Consider the following 20110-nt stretch of genomic DNA (forward strand, 5'->3'; position numbering starts at 1 on the left):
TCCAGCCGAATCTCATTAAAAACTTTGGTTTGACACTATCAGGATCTTGCATTTGTTAAGTCACATTGCAGCTTTATCACTGAACCAGCCCAAGGGGTACCTGCTTTTGCCACGCTCTTTACAAACTATTAATTATGATAGAAATCAATAAACGATAACAGGTATATTTCACACAGCTCTTTTCATCTGTAAATTGAAAATATGACCTAGAGGATGTAAACATAATACGCAATTTACTGATGGGAATACATATTTCCAGAAATAGGTAACTTTCCTAAGCAATCAAGGTAGCATCCTTGAGAAAGGGTCCCAAATATTCTTATTCCCAGTCTCTACATGCAAGGCCTCAGAGCCGGCTCTCCCTTGGATACATAAGCACGCCCAACCACATATACATACACACACTCCATGTTTATTGGTACTTACCCCATTTCAAATCCCACTAAAATTTCATTTTTAGAAAAAGTGTAAATGCTGTTCAACTATGATGTATAAATTTCAAGCTCAGCCCTGCAAGTCTCCCAGACACATACATATAGGTGTCTGTGACTCCTCCCAGAGAAATAAGATTCTCTACTCATTCTTTAAGTTTACAAAAAAAAGTTGCCAGCAACAAAAACACACAATTCTACAGAATGCTTCTTGTATAAAAGATTCAATATTTCCTCCATATTATAGCACAGTTCTGCATCACACAAATGGATCTTTCATTTCCGTTTTGTTTTTCAAGAACGGAGAAAAAAGGAAGAGAAGTGATTAAATTGAGCGATGCCTTATTTGATACAAGTTTAATCTTATGGATACATGGAGACTTTATCTTGACATGATACTTCTGAAATCACAGGCAGTTGTTAATCTTTGTCCAGTGCTAATATTCAAATGGTATCCCCAACTTGATTATGATGTTAAAGTAACATCTCAGCTTTCTGAAACGGAAGTTTCATGTATTTGAAAGAGAGGACTAAAGCAAAATATTAGCCCTACTATATATGGTTCTTCATCTCTTGACTTTTTTAATGTAAAGTCAGAAAACAGTTAAAAATACAACTGTGAGCAAAAGATATATCGTATTGAATTTGTGTATTTTTGAAGTATTTTTAAGAATCAGAAAATAGAGGTTTTTTTTTTTTTCTTTTGCATCACTGCTGTTGATTTGCCTTGTAACAACTCCTTTAACACCTTGTTAAATATGTGCAGAGTAGACATAATGTGATCCAGAATCTAAGAAATCTAAACAGGTTTTTAATTAGAAGTGTGGCCTGGGGGTTGGAGCAGAACTAGGACAGTGAACTGAAAGCATGGTTTCTCTTCTCTGCTTAGCCCATGCACTGCTGAGTGTTCTTGGCAACTCATTTGTTCTCCCAGCTTCAGTTTCCTCATCCACAAAATGATACGGTGACACTTGTCATCTTCAAGCCCTACTCACCAGAAATACTTTGCAAGAGTTGAGCAGCTGCCATTTATTATTTACCAGAATAGTGAGGAAAAAGAGGCAGCAAAGTCAAACCAATATACTTGCATGCTCTGCTGGTGAGAAATCAGAAGAGATCTGGCTCAAAATAAAAATGAGTATTTTCACATATGACAGGCGGCTTGGATCAAATGAGTTGAAAGCCAGGGCCATGGACAAAACTAGGTCAATACAACTGGGTATCTACTGAATAGTAAGCTGTGCAGCTCAACAAAATGTTGGCCCAGTTATTAATCCCTGTCTCTGATCAAGTCAGCAGATTTATGCCTAAAGTGCTGCCAGTGCTGTTTTATAATTTTGGCCTTTTGACAGCAAAATTCACATTCTGCTCTTGGATGATTATGTTCAGAGGAAGTTCAGACAATAAGGGGAAAATGTCAGAAGCTGTGATTAGAATGCAATGGGTTTCTGCCCCTGCTCTTTTACCTAATCAGATCATTTTGATCATGACTCAGATTTGGCTGTATAAAGGCTGACCATCCTTAACATGTCTTTGTATTTCTTTCATATTTGAGTACCCTGCAGAATCTGAAATGTGAATTCAAGAACACCTAAATGCTGTTGTCATTATAAAAATAACCTTTAGCCCTTACTGTACTACAAAAGCTATAAGAAGCAGAATGTATGTGCCAATTCACCTTAATATAATAAATATGTTTTAAAAATATGTAGTTGTTCACATCTGCATAGTGTACTTAGAATGACAGCAAAATAAAAGGGCTAATGATGGTAAAAAAGTTGATATCAAATTTATGAAGTTGAAGTAGGACAAATATTTATTAAGGAAACCAATACCAGCCACTGCCCAAGTGATCTTTTAAGAGTGATGCAGCAATTAGTTACCTGCCAATGCTTTTTCAACTCACTGAAATGTCTAAGCTGAAGATGAGGATGTTACATATTTTATCACCTTGTATAAAAGTGAAAGTCAACCCTTAATATGATATTTAAGGAGGTCTAAGAACAGCTGTTCCAATTTTTCTTGAATATGTGGGAACCAACACTAGGAAAAATTCCTTTGCCTCTGTGAAAAATCGTCATGAATGTAGTTCCAGTACACACGAGAGAACTCAAGACAAAATGCAGATAAATGCTGTAAAGGAGGCAATAGAATCAAACACTTAAAGATGACATGATGGGAGAGTTGAGACCTGAAAGAAAAGTAACTCAAATGGGAATGATGCTTGCTTATAGTTAATGCACTCAGAATGTCCAGCTGTCTGCAGAAAGCAGCAACTAAGGCAGAACTTTTAAGATGGGGGTGGTTGGGCACTGAACAGACTCCCCAGGGAAGTGGTCACAGCACCGAGCCTGACAGAGCTCAAGGAGCATTTGGACAATGATCTCAGGCACAGGGTGTGACTCCTGGGACTGTCCTCTGCAGGGCCAGGAGTTGGACTCAGTGATTCTTGCAGGTCCCTTCCAACTCAGCTCGTTCTCTGAAGATACAATAGATGGCACTCTATAGCTACCCTGGAAAAAGGAGCAGTCTGACATCCAGTGTTTCTGAAATTCATGTTTCAGCCTCCAGCTTTAACTATTTATCCCATTTACAATTTCTTCTGTGATAAATACAGCTGAAGGTAACTTTGTAGGTGCTAACAAAGCGTACCAGCACTTTAATTTGGTGTGTTCATGTTTTATACCCTCCTGCAGCTCTATACCACATATAAACAGAGCAGAGCAGCAGGGGAAATCAAGCAGAAATTAGAAAGGACTGTGAGATGAAAACATTCCTGGACTGACAGAAGGCAGCAGAAGGGAGGGGGAAAAAAGGGAAGGGAAAAAAGGAAAGAAAAGAGGAAAGAAGAGAGAAATCAGAATAAAGGGAGGCAGTGCCTCTGTAAAGGAGATCAGGGAAGGAAATAAAAAGGTAGGGACAGAAGAAAGGAAGATTTACATTAATAGAGCAATGGAGCAAATAATACATGGAGCAAATAAAGTGCTGCAATCCACACAAATTTACAGGCTGAGAAATCAATGGCAGAATCAATTTGGATGGACTTGGTTACTTGCTTTGGAGAATGCATCAGATTCTGTAAATCACATTATAAACTGCAGGCCTGATGTAAGAGCAAAGGATTACTAAATTAATATTTGAGAACAATAAGCAGTAACTAAATGTCAACACTTAAGAAAATGTCTTCTGTCATAAAAATGCAGTGACCAAAAATAAATCAAAGTGCAGCATTTCTCTCCTTAGCAGGCTGTTTGGTTTATGCATGTTTAATTTGATCACTATCTTGAAAACAGCAAGTGCATTTTATTTACTACATTTGTCCTGAATGTTTGGTTTGATCAGTTTGCTGTTAACAAACAGAAAACAACACGAGAAAAAATGTGACCATTACTATCATTCTCTATAGACGGGAATCCATGGTAATTATAGATCTAATTTAAGAGATTAAAACTGGACTGATAAATGATGAGGAAGTGCTTTCTAAAAACAAGTAATTCTTATAATAATTAACTGAAAGAAAATCCACGATTGAATTGATTTTTTTGTGCTGCTGGCAACATTAAGGAAAAGAGTCAGTTTTAGTATTCATCTCAATTGACACAGCTCTGTCTTTCTGTTTCTTTTGCACCATCTATAAAATTGGAGTGCTGACACATTTTGTGCTTTTTGAAATACCTACAGAAATATTAAGCAACACTGGGTGCTTTCAAACATCAGACCCTAGGGATTTCTTCAGTTTTATACAATCGATGAGGTGTCTCAAATCTGCAGAGGCTTAGAAATGTGGCTTTGATCTTGATTTGGCTGCAGGTTTTTTGTTGTTATGGCTTTTTTTTTTTCTTTTTGTTGTTATTGTTGGTTTTTTGCCTTTCCTCCTCCCCCCAAACTGCTATTTTCTTCACAAAGGATGTTGAAAGCATACATAAAGTCTTTGTTGCTTTGGTGTTATAGTAACACAGATCACAGAAAGCCCAGAAGAATATTTATCTTAGTGTTTGCAATTAAGGTAGCATCAATATACAAGTCAAGGCCCACAACCTTTGTTCTTATATAGTGCAAGAAAACCCATCTTAGCTACTTGAATGAGCAAACAGCAGGGGGTGAAGTTGAAGTTGTAAGAAGTTGTATTATTTGGGTAAAGTCACATTAGTATATCAAGGAGAAGAGCATGCAGGGTATAGGACAAGAGGAAATGGCTTTAAACTGAAACAGGGTGGATTTAGATTAAATACTAAGAGGAATTATTCTTCTGTGAGGCTGGTGAGGCACTGGCACAGGTTGCCCAGAGAAGCTGTGGATGCCCAGCCCCTGCAAGTGTTCAAGGCCAGGCTGAATGGGCATTTGAGCAACCTGGTCTAGTGGAAGATGGGGTGGGGTTTGAACCAGATGATCTTTAAAGTCCCTTCCAACCCAAGCCATTCTGTGATTCTCTGCAAGAGCCCAACCCAAACTGAAGGCAGCAAGGCCCTTCTTCTCCTAAGCAGTATAAATATGTTTGGCTTCTAACAAACCACAGTCTGAGCACTGAGTTACATTCGGTTCATTTGGCTAATCAAACCATTTCCTTTTCACAACGGTAATTCTGGTTTTCCTCTCATGCTTCAAAAAATTCTGAAAGATACCTGTGTATTTATTTCTGGCAACCAAAGGACATTCATACTGGAAGAACCTAAAAAAAGGTGGTTCAAATTGACTGTTCATTCTTCAAAGCATTGAACATAAGAAGATTGGAGGGACAGAGTATGTGCCAGTGTGTGTGATGGTTTAAAATCTGATCACTCAAACAAGAGATGATATGAAAATCTAAGTGGTTGAAGGCCTGAAATATTCACACACACCTTTTTAAAAGGCTTTGCGTTTTGGCCGAACCAAGCTTTCTTTATATAGATTTTCTTTCCTACTTCTACAACTCTTGTTTCACACAAATGAAAAATCTGTCTGTACTGCTCTCATCTATTGTTTTATTGTAATACCACTTCCACTGCACCTCGGCTTTTACTTTCCCCCTTGTTATTCCCTCTTAGGCTTGGCAAAATCTTTTCATTATGGTGTGAAACAGCTCCACCCTTTGCTTTTCCTCTCTGGCCCTCCCTCTCATGTGCCTTTATTGCCTGGCAGTGGTAGGGGGCTACAGACCTTCCTTTCTCAGTTCCCAGTCCTTCATCACCTCGTGGCACCTGCACACACCAGTGTTACACCTGACCCTGTGAGGTCTCATCCCTGATAGTGACTTTAATTAGTGTGATCCTACTTTCAATTATTATTAAAATTAACAAAATTAAGGAAGCCTTCCTTTTATCTACTGCTTTCACATTGGCCATCACAGTCCAGGGGTAACTTTGCCTGCATAAACTGAAACAATGCTTTGGCCTTCTAATTGACTAGTGACTTCTTTCATTTGACCAAATATTGGTATAGTAACAACTAAGCCCTCAGCCTTTAATAAGATGTACATTTATCAGATTACATAGTAAAATATCACTTTGCCTGTGATATTTAGGATAACTAAAGTTACCCCACCTTCTTGAAAAAAGCATTTTGTTGTTTTGGCTATGGATTCCCTGAATTTCTTGTTCATTGAACATGTTAAAACAATGATTTATTCTAATTTTAATAATGGCTACAATTTTTATGCATTTATTCTGCAAACATCATGCCTAAATTGCCACTAACTTTTATGTGTACTTAATACAAGGGAACCTACTGGGAGCCAACTTCAACCTGACTGATGCATGTGTGATTGCACTGGGTTATATTTTGCAACAGATTTTGTTCTGTTGGAAGACCTCTGGACTCTAGCAATCTTTCATTTTATCTTTTGTAGAGAAATTAAAGCCTGCACACCAGGACAAGCTTTCTGCTTGCAGATAGCAAGATGGAATTGGCATACAGGAATAATCTTTTTGATTTGAAAAACTGGACAGCATTTTTACCATGACACCTGACATTTACTTCAAATGCACAGTAGTCTGCCTCCTGGGTTTGAGAAATCTCATTGATTTTTAGAGAGATAATGTAGGACAGCTAATATACTCTTTAGCTCCATAAGGGATATGATTATTACTGTCTGCTTCTTCATTTAGCCTTTGTCTCACATAATCACTTATCTCTCTTCCCTGTTCCAGGAGGTATATTATATACATGCTAATGACCAAAATAAGTCCTGAAAACTGTATCTCTGTACCACCTGCTACACCCAGCACAGACTACTCCATACTAGAAAGGTTTGCTTTGCATCTTGTTTTTAAAAACTATTGGTTCCATATTGAAACCACTGTTGTAAAAACTTGTACTGACAGAATTCAATAGCTCTATTTACCATGAATGCTCCAGCTTTATAGTTTGTAAACAAAGTCAGATGAGATGAAACTGGTGAGAGGCCACAGAATTGCATTACCAGGAGAGAGGAAGTATTCAAATGCTCAGAGAATACCTAAAAATAGCAGTGCCTCTAAGCCATGTTTGGAAATATCAATATACAGGCCACTAGTAGCAAGCATCTCAAATTGCTTTAAAGAAGACACTTCTGAAACAAAAAACATTCTGTAATATCTGTCCTATTCAGAATAAAAATTCTTATCCCTATTCATGGTTCAAATGCTGTTTATTTATGTATAAATATTTTAAAATATATTTCAGATGCTCAGACACATCTCTAAGTCAAAAAGACTCGATCAAATGAAAAAAAATTCCCAGTTTCTAAGAGCTGGCTGGTAGCATACAAAATTCAATTTAGTGAGGATGCCAAAAGCAGAGAGAATAGCTGTCAAACATCACTAACATTAAAGCTTTGTGTGCTAGTATGGCAGGATTTCAAAAAAACAAGGTCTGTTTTCAACCAATATTCTTCCTGTTTTGGATAGTCACAGCTAAGATTGTTCATTGAAATCACTTCAAAAATCTCAAAATAACAATATTTTCAAATTCAAACATTCGAGTTTTCTTGGTTTTTAAACCATGAAGAAAGAACATTAGGGAAATTACTAATGAAGACCTCCAACACTCTGAAGTGCATGCCTTTATACACAGAATAAATCTGTACACTTCATGTACAGATATTATACTACACTGTGAAGAATATGTGGCTTGAATAGATTGGAAAAAAGTCTTTAAAGATGTCTTTATTTTTCCCACCTAGTCATTCATTTTGTTGCTGGACATGAAGTCCACAAAAGCCCTCTCTAATAAAAAATTAAATGGTTTTATGTGTTCATCTATCACCTTGTTGAAAAAAAGCTATTCAAATTCTTTAAAAATGTGTTCTGGGCAGCTCTATTATCACATATTTCAACAGGGTGGAAAGGACTAAATGCCAGCACATGCAATTCCCTCTGTATTTCTTTAACCCTCCCAGATTTAATTTTTCATTCCTAGGACCCAATAATTATATCACTTCAGTGACTCCACAGTCAGTCAGAGAGAGCCAGCATGCAGGGTACAAATGTCAGTGTGTGCCAGGGATGCCTTGCAGGTAAAGCAGCTGTTCAAAAAGTGCATCTCAAAAGCAATATAGGGATTCTCCTAAATACAGGATTCCACTGATAGGAACACAGTTGCTAAAAGAGAAAAATAACTTTGTTTTGACCTCAAATTCTATTAGCTGTAAACATAGCAGCATGGACTCTCCAAAAACATTAGAATAAACTGAGCTTTAACATAATGAAATATTTAGGGCTGAGCTGATTACTCATTTCTGCTCAGCAGTGGAATAGGCTAACAGCCCCACTTTCCTATGTGAAATGAAGTATGATGCAGTGTAAGTTGATTGGTAATAATTACAAGCTGATGTTCTTCTGCCTCCTGAGCAACAGGAGAGCTGTGGCATCAATTGCAGATTTTCTGTACTGTAAAGATTCACACACAATATCTGCAAGTCATCTGTGTGACCAGTACACATTCTGCAATTTATCTAAAAATTCATTTAGAAAGATTGATTTCCAGATTTAAGTAGGAGTTTAAAGCTACAGGATGATTCCTGAATTGGTCCAGTAGACCAAGCCAGAGACATCATAATAGAATTTCCTTCCTTAAATCTCAAATCAGCAAATTATTTTTTCTCCCCGTCCTTTTTTACCACCCAAATTGTTCTGGAAGCTCAGCTTTATTTCAAACATCAATTTATTCATGAGATGATTTGAAGAAGAGTCAGGGGAATTTATTATAACTCTCTCCTTGGGTTAGAGCGATAAAGAAAAGAAATCTAAAAGGAGGGTGTTTAAGCACTGAGACTGCTAGTCCAGGACTTGAGAAATCTCCAGGTTTTTGATAGCCTCAGCTTCACTGGACAAGATCCTGAGCAACCTGATCTACCTTAAAATTGGTCATGTTTTGAGCATAAGGGCTGGATGACAATTAAGGCTTTATTTATAGAACTATTTTCCAGATGATAGCCCTTGAGCCACATGCACTTTTTCTGCATAATTCCATTATTCATTCTAATTTTCAATGAATAAATACCATAGGTGTTTTACATATTTTAAATAATCATATTTTAAAATCGTAGATCTAGATAAGAAATTAAAAATTTGGACTTTTGAGAAAACTATTTCAGATTTTACTTCGAACACGATTATTTTACACAGTGACCAATTTAGTTTCTGACTGCACCACAGTAAATTGCAACAGAAACTCAAAGACAACAAGATGACATCTTTCCTCTGTGGCAACTTTACAGTCTCACTTTTATCACAAGAAAGAAAAGCTTTGAAATATGAAAGGAGAGCAGCCAATGGTAGGTTGTTACCCATGCCTACAGAGTTCCACTTTTCTATGAGAGGGAACAAAAAAGAATTGACATTTTTTTAGACTATGCCAGTCAGTGCAAACAAAATCTGTGTTCCTGTGTTAAATATCAGCCTTTCTAATACTGTAAAGGTGCAAAAATATTATTAGTTGTGAATTATTTGCATTTTACACCATTGTCTTAGTTAAAATTGAGGCAGCTGTGCACCCAGAGCTGTGTTCTACAGTTAACACACTCATGTACACAGATATTCACCAGCATAGGGCTAATTTCTGTTTTCTTCATCCTTAGTTTTGAACACTGATTTGTCAAAAAGATCTCATGCATACATTAAGAAAACAGAGTAAGACTTCACTGAGCTTTTCCATGGTAAGTGGGAAGATTTTACAGCTAACACAAGTAAATATTAACACTAGTCAAGTGAGATGAATTGAAGAAATGTATCCAATATATCTCCATGACAGATACTCTCATCTCCATGAAAACCAAACCTTTCAGTGTGAGTACCAAGGAAGGATCAGCACTAATTTGAAACTTCATTGCTTCATCTCACAGACTTAAACACCGTGGTGTGCAAACCCACATCTAATGAAGAGCTCTGTGTGTGGGGGTAGCTCAGAGGGACCTGACACCTCTACAGCAGCTTCAACAGAGAATCATCTTACCCTTCCACAGAAATGGTCCGCTGCAAGCTCACTGTGGGGGGACGCGTTGCAGTGCTGTGCTGGGAATGACTGGACGGCCAAGGAAGAATAAAGAAAAGCATTTGTTAAAGAAATAGAAGTTGCTCTTGCTCTTATTGTCTCTAGCAGTTTAGCTAATGCCAAAATAGATACAACAATCAGATTATTTTACACGTGTCTAAAGCATTTTGACTTCAGTGGTGCTCATCTGTTCAAAAAGGGGCTTAATTGTACAATCTCTCTTGTTGAAATTCAGCTTTCATTTCTCATTAAGAGCAAAAAATGAAGATAATAACTCCCCCTTATCTTTCCTACTCATTTTTAAATACATATAGATTCACACACAGAGTTTAGTAATTTAAAATAACTTAAATGCTAATTATTCCACTAAATATACTAAACATTCAATGCAAATTTAATTTCAGAGCAAAAGGTAAAACAGCAAATGATAATGTAATCAATCTAATTCTCAGTGCTTGTCAGTAAAAGAGGGCATGCATTCCTTAGAATTGCACCTTGATGTAACTTCAACACTAGTTCTATCAGATTTTAAACAGCTTGAGTCTTTTCACATGGGTTTTTATTAATCTAGGACACAACATCTGGGAAAAAAGATGATATTTTTTCTACAGCAAAACACAGACTTTCTGAAAAAACCTTTTTGATTGATTTTGATTTTTGAGGTCTAATGGCTTCTCATATGTTATACTGATGTGACTAAGAAACCTGAATAACAATAATTCCGTTAAACATACACAGTATGTGCTAATTTCAGTATTATACTATGGTAGAATAGTATTGTAAATACAAATGGATAAAACAGAGCATCAGTCAAAAGCAGTTTTGTGATAATAAATTGTACTCCTTGCCCAAGACATCCTGTTTAAATAAGATATTAAAAAGCAGAAGCGTCTGGGTATATTTTCTGATTAGTTTAAATGACTACAGCACATAGTGAGGCCCAGTATTAATAATGCAAAGTACAAAATAAAAATAAATCTTTATGTCAGTTTTATATCCCTGATTCTAATAACTGAAGACTTTGTCTTGCTTTCAAGCTTTGCATATATCTCAAGCTGCTTGTTCAGAAGCAACACATCTTATTTTCTATAAAAGCATTTCATTTGACATTAGTGAGCAACACATCTATTTTACATGAATTTCATCCTGTAGCATAGTCAATACTGTGTGACAGAAAAGATGCCCCCTTGGTTTTTTTTGTGCAGCCCATGGAGTTGTGATGTCTGTCACTGGGCAAACAGAAGTCCTGCTGCTTCCTGGTATCTTCTGTTGTGACAAGTGTGCTCTTGTTTTATGTTGGTAAAGTATTCATCCCTATTGAGAAGGTTTCAGGTTTGTGGAAAAGTATATTCCCCTTCTAAGAAGAGCTGCAGAGCTTCTTATCTGTTTTATAGCAAACTTAGGAGTCATAAGTTTGTGGGATCATGGTATGAACAGAACAGCTGAGTGGGAAAAACACTGCAGAACATTATATGAATATTGGTTAAAATTTCACATTTAGTTTGCATGTACAAGGAACTTTACACCCCACTACTGCCAAGTGAGGGGCTCATCTATCTGCAATATTCCACCCATTAGAAACCTTTTTCATTCCTAGGGATTTATGACACAGTATTCAAATGAGCCCTCACCTTCTTTCTTGAAAATAGTTCAGAACTGGTGATATGAAAACTCATTTTATTTTACATGATTATAAAAATCAAGTTTGATGCTCGACAGAAGCTTGTGCCTTCTAAGGTATCATCGTGAATATAATGAGATCTTAAAGTCTAAAATGCAATTTAATCATTGCTTGACACAAGTTGCTATTGGAGACAGAACAATAGTCTGATATGATTCCTGACTGACTTCTGGAAAAGATAATCTCCTGGTGAATTCTATCAAACTGATGGAACCAGCAGAAAGAAGCTGATTTCATCACATGCTTAATACACTTGTGCAGTTGCCATGTCTTTTGCAGCACAGAAGAAATAAAGCTTTCTGCTACCAACACTTCCTGTGATGAATGCCTAAACATATCCCTATTGAGATAAGCAAGCAGTACAGTTTTAAACTGACAGATCAAAATATTCAGTGTTTGACATTTAGGCTTATAAAAATGCTACCATTTCTCTGAAATTATACAGAATGAACCTCCTACTAGTCTTAATAATATAAAGTAACAATATTTCAATATACAGCCCAGTACTACAGCCACACAAGATAGATTTTCCCTGAAGAAAAGAATTTTAGATCCTTTAAAAGATCAATTCTAGCTTAAATCCATTTTATTTTAGGTCATTGAGACAAAGGGGGATATACGGTTCTTCTAAGACAATTCCTAAGAGTGAAGGAACAAAGAATGGGATTGTAAATTAATAGTAAGGTGCAAAACTGGGAGCAAAGAATCCAACCTCTCTTTTTAATGGGTTCAAATTGCTTTTTGTTTTAAACTTATTTCTCAGGCAAGGTGAACCATTTCATGGCTTCATTACATAACAAAAATAGAGCAGCCTGGTGTTCACGTATTTTTAAAAATTTTTATTATGCAGATAATCGTATCAGTAAGTATTATAGAAACAGGTGAGTAGCCAGTCTGCTTAGCTTTAATTCTGTTCTAGGCCAAGAAAGGTCTGAAGGCACTTGTGCTGTGTGAGTGATGCTGAAACTAGAGGCAGCATCACAAACCTTTCTTTCCCCACAGGGGTCAGATGAACCACCACCTTCCCTTCCCAAAGGACACTCTCAGTGATACACAATACACCAGTGAAACACCTATCTGGGATGAAACAATCACGTTAGGGAAATGTTTATTGTGTTTTAAACTTCTGAAAAGCAGAAATATGGACAAACCACCATTAAGGGATCAGACTGCATGATGCTCAAATCAGTTCATCCCAAAGCCTGCCTACTGCATTGAAAGTAGAAGAAATAAGGTTGTTACAGTCCAAAATATTTCCTCTTCTCTTTTGTTTAGACAAAACCAAGACACACTGTCTTTGCAAAGAGAGTACTAGAGAAGTCATTTGCTTTCCTCTCTCAACCCTCAACCTCTATCAACAAAGAACAGCTGTCCTCTATTTGCTATAGCCCTGATTTAGGAACTCTTTTGTTCTCATGTATCTTTATTTTGACAAGTCAAAACTGACAGCATTGAAGTTATTTGCTTCCTAAATCAATTGACCTGCAACTTCTCATAAAGACGCAGTGAAGCAGCCGTGGCACAGGCTGGGTAGAGACCTCTCTGAGCACTGGCTTTGGAGCAGCCATTCTTCCAAGCTCCCAATTCTGAAACTGCCACACAGAAGAAAAATATTCAAACTCCATTTGTCTATCAATATGTTCTCTGCAGGAAAAAAAGAATCCAAAACAAACAATAAAACCAAACCCAAAACTAGAGGTCTGAGTTACTCTTTGTCATTCACAATACTAAAACAAAAAAGAGTGATAAATGCAATATTAAAAAATTCCACCGGAGACCAGTGAAGGGAATGCTAATACTGTTTGTTTTTATGATGTATTCTCAGCATGTTGTTTCTTATGTCAAGGATTGAAGGTAGCACTGCAGTTGTTTATAAAGCTTCTAAGCCTTTGATTTGATGGATGTAAGAGTTTAGGAAGGCAACACGTTTTAATTCCATTAATGTGGAGTTTTAATTCAGCTCAGTGAAGTGAAACCAGCTTTTCCTGATGCTGCCAACAGCTAAACTCCTAACTTAAATGAGTTTTTGCACTCCCGTGGGATTAATTAGAAGACCAGAGATTGCTTTTTTTTGGCATTAATTTAATCTCAGCTACAAACGGTTTGATAATATCCAGTACTGACAGTTACTGACCCATATTAGAAGTGTCAAACTAACCAGTCTCCCATCAGAGGCAAATAGGAAACTTCAGGGAATAGGTCATTCAACCCTGCTACGTTCAGATCACCCTCAGGTAACAAAGCCAGACATGAGATGTGGTGCTGTTTTCATGCACAGGCACATGCAGTGAGGATTTTAGCAACATAACTCAATTTTTTAAATGGCATCTGTACATCTATTGTACAAATAGCATTGCTAGGCTAAATAGCTACTCATTGGAAAACAGAAAAGGAAGAAAATGAAGAATTAGGCTGTCACTCTGCCTACAAATATGTAGAATAAGCCCACACTACATCTCTATTCAGGTTCTCTGAGTTATTTCACTTGTACAACTGAAGTAAAAAAGGTTGCTAACTCATTCCTCCCTCCCTGCCTGACTCTCTTCCCTAGACAGTGTTCACAAATACGTGGTTAGCCACATTCTGTGACTTGAAGTATTTGAGTTACTGCAGCCCTACACTAGCAACATTTAGCAATAAGGAAGAATGCCAGGTGGAGCTGTGACTCAGAGGAATGCTTCAGCTCCTGGAACAGAGCTAATTATCCACCTTTGTTAGTGGTGTGCCCAAGTCAGGTACCTGATCTTCAAAGTGGTGAAACATCCACCGACTTCAAATCTACTTCCTTATGGCTGAGGTAATTGCAGGAGATAATGATTACCTTTAAAACATAAAAATCTTAATTTTTTGAGAGGATTTGTTCTTTCAGTTTGAGATACAAGAGTATTTAAGAGTATTTAAAACAGCAGAACTGGTTTAGAATGATGTGGGGGGAACTGAAAGTAATTAGAAATGCTGTTTAAAGGAGTAGAGTGGAGAGGACATATTTTTAAGAGTTCCACATGTAGAATAAACACAGACTTGTATTGTGAAGAACTCAGCATTGAGTAAATTAGGGATAGTGAATGAAAACCGTTAGAAAAAACCTAATCCAATGCTCAGTGATTGTGTTCCTTGTTCATATCTTCATATTTTGGACAAACCTTTGGGTTTTTAGAAATGGGGTGCCTAAATCTCCACAGAATTCCAAGACATTCTATTACTGTTAAAAACAGAATTCTATTACTGTTAAAAAAAAGTAAGCTTAAGTCTTCCTATCAGCCTCAGTTACAATTACTACTGTTATTATTGTTATCGCTATTATTTATGATACTGTAATGATTATGAGGAATTATAAAGCTCCTTCTGGGAGCTGAAGTACTCCCTGATGAAGTTAGTTTGAAAATTATACCAACTGAGGACTGATGTTTATATGGCAAAATACTTTGAAGTGAAAAAACATAGAGGTGTGTAGGAGAAAAAAGGGATAATGGTAGAACAAAAACACTCTCAGTTACTTAAGCAGTATTGGATGGAAATGATCCATGATCATAACACCTGATTTTGTCTCTAATTACAACTGTGGAAGAGGACATAGTGCTATTTTCATGAATTTAAACAGGGAACATTTGTTCAGAACCTGCAGGAAACTTCCCAAGGCACTCCGCATGGCCTCCCAATTACCTGCAGCTGGTTCCTGGTACCACGCCCAGTACAGCGCTGGGTTTGCAGCTCCTCATGGGGATGGCAGCTGTCACCCTCCTTCCTACTCTTTGGCATGATGCTTATGCACTTCCACATCACTAATGATTGTTGCCATTCACTCAAATGTTGTACCTCACTTCCTGCTACTGTCACTCCCAATTCTCCCCAGCACTAGGGCTTTCAAAGCTGCAGACACAAGTTGTAATGAACTCACCACAACCCCCTCATCACTGTCACCCTGTACTGCTCAGGGAAAGCAGGTACAGAAATCAGGAGTGAAGCTGAGTCCAGAAGGAAGAGAAAGGCTGGGGGAAGGTGTTTTAAGGTATGGGTTTATTTCTCACTACTGTACTCTGATTTGATTGAATTACTTTCACTGAGCTGAGCCTACTTTGGTGATTGATCACCTGTGATGGTGATTGATCTCTCCCTAGAAAGAAAGAATACACACATACATATATTCTTTCCCAGGGAGTATGTAGCACAGTCCCCATAAGTAGCTGCTCTGTGGCAGCTGCAACACCCAGCACTCACCATAAACCCCACTTCTGATGGATTTTGAGAGCTGTGCATTGCTTCCATAATGAAACACATTATTGCGCTCAAACCTTATTAGATCTCCAGGCAAGTAACAACCAAAGTATGTGCATCAAACTTCCTTTGTAGTTTAAGCAAATGTCAAAAGGCATTAGGAAGGACTTGAAAAATGGGTCCACATTTAAGGAACTTTGGCAAAACTTTGACAGAAATCAAGAGATATCTCAGCAGTTTTAGGAAAATTCATATAGGCATATTAGGAAGAATCATATAAGATTTGTGATCCAAAAATACCAAATGGCACATTATGTATTGAACAGCTGCATTGAGGGGGTAGGGTGGAAGAGGAAAAAAGAAATTATTGGGTAAGTTTTCCAGTAAGAAAACTGCTTCTATTGTCTAAAGGAAAAGCTCATCTATTCTATAGTCCGTGAATACATCATAAATTCTGCAATATTGTAAACTAGTAAATTATTACTAACAATGCTAACAGGCAGCAAGCCTTGAATTTCAAAGTGTTAAGACCAGAATTTTTAGATGACAATGCTAACAGGCAGCAAGCCTTGAATTTCAAAGTGTTAAGACCAGAATTTTTAGATGACTTGTTTTATTATTGTCAATAGAACTGAAGGATTTCCATTTTTATCAACACGAAATTTTGTGGGAGGTATGTACTCAGTAACAGTACCAGAAGACAAATGGTTAAGCAGATACTTGAAAAGTCTGGAATACCTCACATTTTCATGTAATTTTCCACCACAGGCCACAGAAGTTCATCTAAAGTTAAGAATTCCACGTAAAAGACCATTGAGGGCTCCCTTCAGGAATCAGAGACTTCTAATTCCAATCCAGGATCCGAAAAAAGGGAGTAAAATGCTCTGTCAGAGCAATTTTATTGTTAACAAAAATGAACCTTTTTTGCCTTTAAGATGACACTTGGAAAACACAGGACTTTTGTACTAAATCTGCTTGTTTTTTAAAGGGTAGGGAAATCACAGATAAATAAGCCTAATGACAGACTTAAAATAACATCAACCCATTAAACTAATTTGCAAAGTTTCTATCCCACTCCATCCAAAGAAAAACAAGAACATAAATTTCTTCTTATGCTGGAGTCATTGCAATAAATTTTACTAATTTAAGATAAAGTATATGGAAATTAAAGTGATTTAAAACAGCAATAAAATACTGTCTGATGGGAAACCATACTGTGCCATTATTAAACATTTCTATACGCTATGAGACTCTGTATCATTGTATTTGAATAATTAAAAAATCCTACAGAAATTTAAGTTTAATACTGTACAAGAGCAAGCTCATTTTCTCTGTGTTTAATAACCTTCATGTGTACATTGCATTGAATTACAGAGAAGGAGTACATTCAGCTTCCACAGAAGTGGCTCATTAGAACAAATAGAAAAAAAAAATTAATTTAAAATTTCTCAGAAAAGCACATTCCATATTGCAGTTACTCCTGATACTGTGTTTACTGCACCTGTGTGATACCTTCTGATAATGTTATCCCTTCTATCTGGATATACATTATCTCTGTTCAAGGTAGGAATATGGGTTGGATATATCTTTTTTTTTAACAGAGCAGAGGTGAGAATGCAATCCTACATAAGCAGCTCTTTAGTCTCACTTCCTCTGTCATTCAAAGCAGCCCAGCATGCAAGTGTGCATGAGCAGCTATACCAAGCACAAACCCAACAATCCTACAAAAATACACAAAGAGAAAAAAGCAAATGCAGAAATAACACAATGCACATAAACAACATTCCAACAGGATAGGGACAAACAGCAGGGAATGACAGTTTGACAATGCAGAAGTATAAAGGCTGTATTGTCAAAATGAAAGCTGAATAGTGAAGCGATTCAACAGATTAAGTTCTTCTGCTTCTAATTGAATCTATATCAAGTATGATTTTTGAATCTTTTTAATGAATAGAAGTCAGACTTAGCATTTCATGGTAAACATTGAGTGTCTTCTACCATGGGGTGTAACAATGAAGTGTACACTAAAACTAGACATGAAAATAAATTAAAACTGTATTAATTTTTCTCATTCTGGGCTTGCTCCTGGTGGAAGTGTGAGATGTAAGCATCTCCCAGAGAAGACTGTAATATTACCTAACCACATTAGCAATTAATTTTGCTGGGCTTTGATTATAGGCCCTAGACTGGATTAGATGAATGATTCTATATTATTTATTTATATGTTCCATTATGTCAATCCATATATTCATAAACTGACATATAAACCCCCATTTATTTAAAGATGGTTATTAAATTCAATCTTTGAAGAGATATTTAGCTAATTAGGAGAGAATTGTGAAAGGGATTTATGAAGAATGATTTTGACTCTACACCTGTGGTAGTCATTAAGGTGAATTGTTTAGTTCAAAACTTAATAGATAAATCATTTGAGTAAAACACTGGAAAGTGGTTTAAAAAGGTTTCCAAAATTAGCAAGCATGTATACGTGAGTGAGCTGATACACAGTCAATTTGTGATCCTTCTGGTGACTAATTTACACTAAGATAAAATAATGTAAATCCTGAACAAAAGCCTAAGTTTCCTCTGCTAAACTTTACAAGTATTTTTCATAGGTTAGGGATCATTTATTTTAATTACAATCTTCTCATCAGTGAGCCAGCAAACCCAAGGCTGTTGGGTTATTTCAAGGTTACTTTAGTATAAAGACACTGCCATGTTTCTTCTACGTTCATGTTTCATTTCTTAAACAAGGAGTTTAATCTAGAAGTAAGTCTCTCTTTGCTGCTACCAACTAATTATTTCCCTCTGCATGTACTATTGTACTTTGGTTTGCATGTTTTGGCCAGGACCAGTTGCACTGGGTCGACTGAAATTTAAAATCTGCTGCTGAAGAGAAAACACCTGAATAACAGACAGGGATGCACAAGGAAACACAAATCAATCAATACAAATAGTCACAGCTGGATTTACACCAACAAGTCATCTAACCTTAACTAGCACTAAATCAGAATTCCATTGTTTTTTAGCACTGTAAAAAGAAATATCCACGAGGAAACTATTTTGGAACATAAGTATCTTGTGTCAATATTTATCCTGTGCACATGAACCAAGCTGTCATTGCAGCATTTTGCTTCAGCTCTCCATGAGTTATTTTTGAAGAGAAAGCAGTTCTGCTGAAAACCTATGAGTACCTGAAATCAATGAACACTTCACATACAGAATATGGATTACTTAGATGATAGAAAAAAACTTCTGGACAATAAGCCCATGCATTGGATGGATGGTAATCCATATTTTGAATCTTGGATTCACAAGATTGGCAGGAAATTCCATGGCAATAGGTTCTTGTGTTCAGAATTCCTTTGATACACTACTTTATTCCAAGTTACATATCTCTTCCAACATACAAGGGAAGTCTACTATTATAGAAAATACCTGTTCTAATAATCATATTTTTTAACCAGGGGAATTCTCCAAATACAGTTGGAAAATACGCACCAAGAAACCCAGTGAAGGTTCTGTTACTCAAGACTTCTGGACACAAAAACGAGAACTTTTGTACCCAAGTTAAGTGGAATGGTTTCATTCCTGTTTTATTCTTGTGGGTCAAAGAAAAGCCTGGATATATTCTACACCTTTGAAGCATCTAAACTTGTATCTTATTATTAAACCTATCATAATAATGTAGCTGCAGAATCCCTTTATATACAAACCAGAGATTGCTTCTCATCAGTCCCAACTATAAATGTGGAAACAGCATGTGTCAATTATTTCTGGAAAAGAGTAATTATTTCAATTTATGTATTTTACTGATGGCAACCCAGACCTCTTTCTTACAGTAAATGTTATGATATGCACATCTCCAATTGAGAATAGAGGTTAAACTACCAGCATTTAAAAAAAGAAAATGCAATGTAATTTTTCTCACATCACACTTCATCTTATTCTCTACATAGTGACTGGTCTAAGCCTTAATTGATGAAATGCTAATATAATTGAAAGTGAATGTATTAGGACCTCTTTTAATTCATTTTGCCTTTCTTGTTAGAAATATAAAGGCTCTTTACAATACTAACAAATTCCTGGGTATTGGTTAATCCGTCTATGAATCAACATTCCCAAGTCAAATGGTAGCTTTTACCTTTTTCCACTGATTGATTTTATAACTCAAATGAAGACCTGTCAGTTTTTCAAGAAGAGAATTATATTGATTTACATTCATAAGTACACTACTCAAATTTGAAGTTGCACAAGATACTCTTGATTTGTACTCTTTGTTTGTTGTTCCTTTTGGCAAGTGAGTCTGAAACTTCCTAGCCTCACAGAGGATTTC

The 20110-nt window shown here is 36.5% G+C and overlaps 1 protein-coding gene across 6 annotated transcripts in view; it reads right to left on the reverse strand.

Moving 5' to 3' along the window:
- DLG2 (discs large MAGUK scaffold protein 2) overlaps positions 1 to 20110 on the reverse strand; it is a gene marked incomplete at its 5' end in the record, with an annotated part of 981693 nt that overhangs the window by 212634 nt on the left and 748949 nt on the right. For all 6 annotated transcript variants that reach the window (XM_084227140.1, XM_084227144.1, XM_084227143.1 and 3 more), the window contains one exon: positions 9840 to 9908. In XM_084227140.1, coding sequence (XP_084083266.1) covers positions 9840 to 9908 — 69 coding nt within the window. The remainder of the gene's footprint in view (positions 1 to 9839; positions 9909 to 20110) is intronic.

The sequence above is a fragment of the Fringilla coelebs genome (genome assembly GCF_963513975.1).
Source record: "Fringilla coelebs genome assembly, chromosome: 2".
In the NCBI taxonomy this organism is placed as follows: Eukaryota; Metazoa; Chordata; class Aves; order Passeriformes; family Fringillidae; genus Fringilla; species Fringilla coelebs.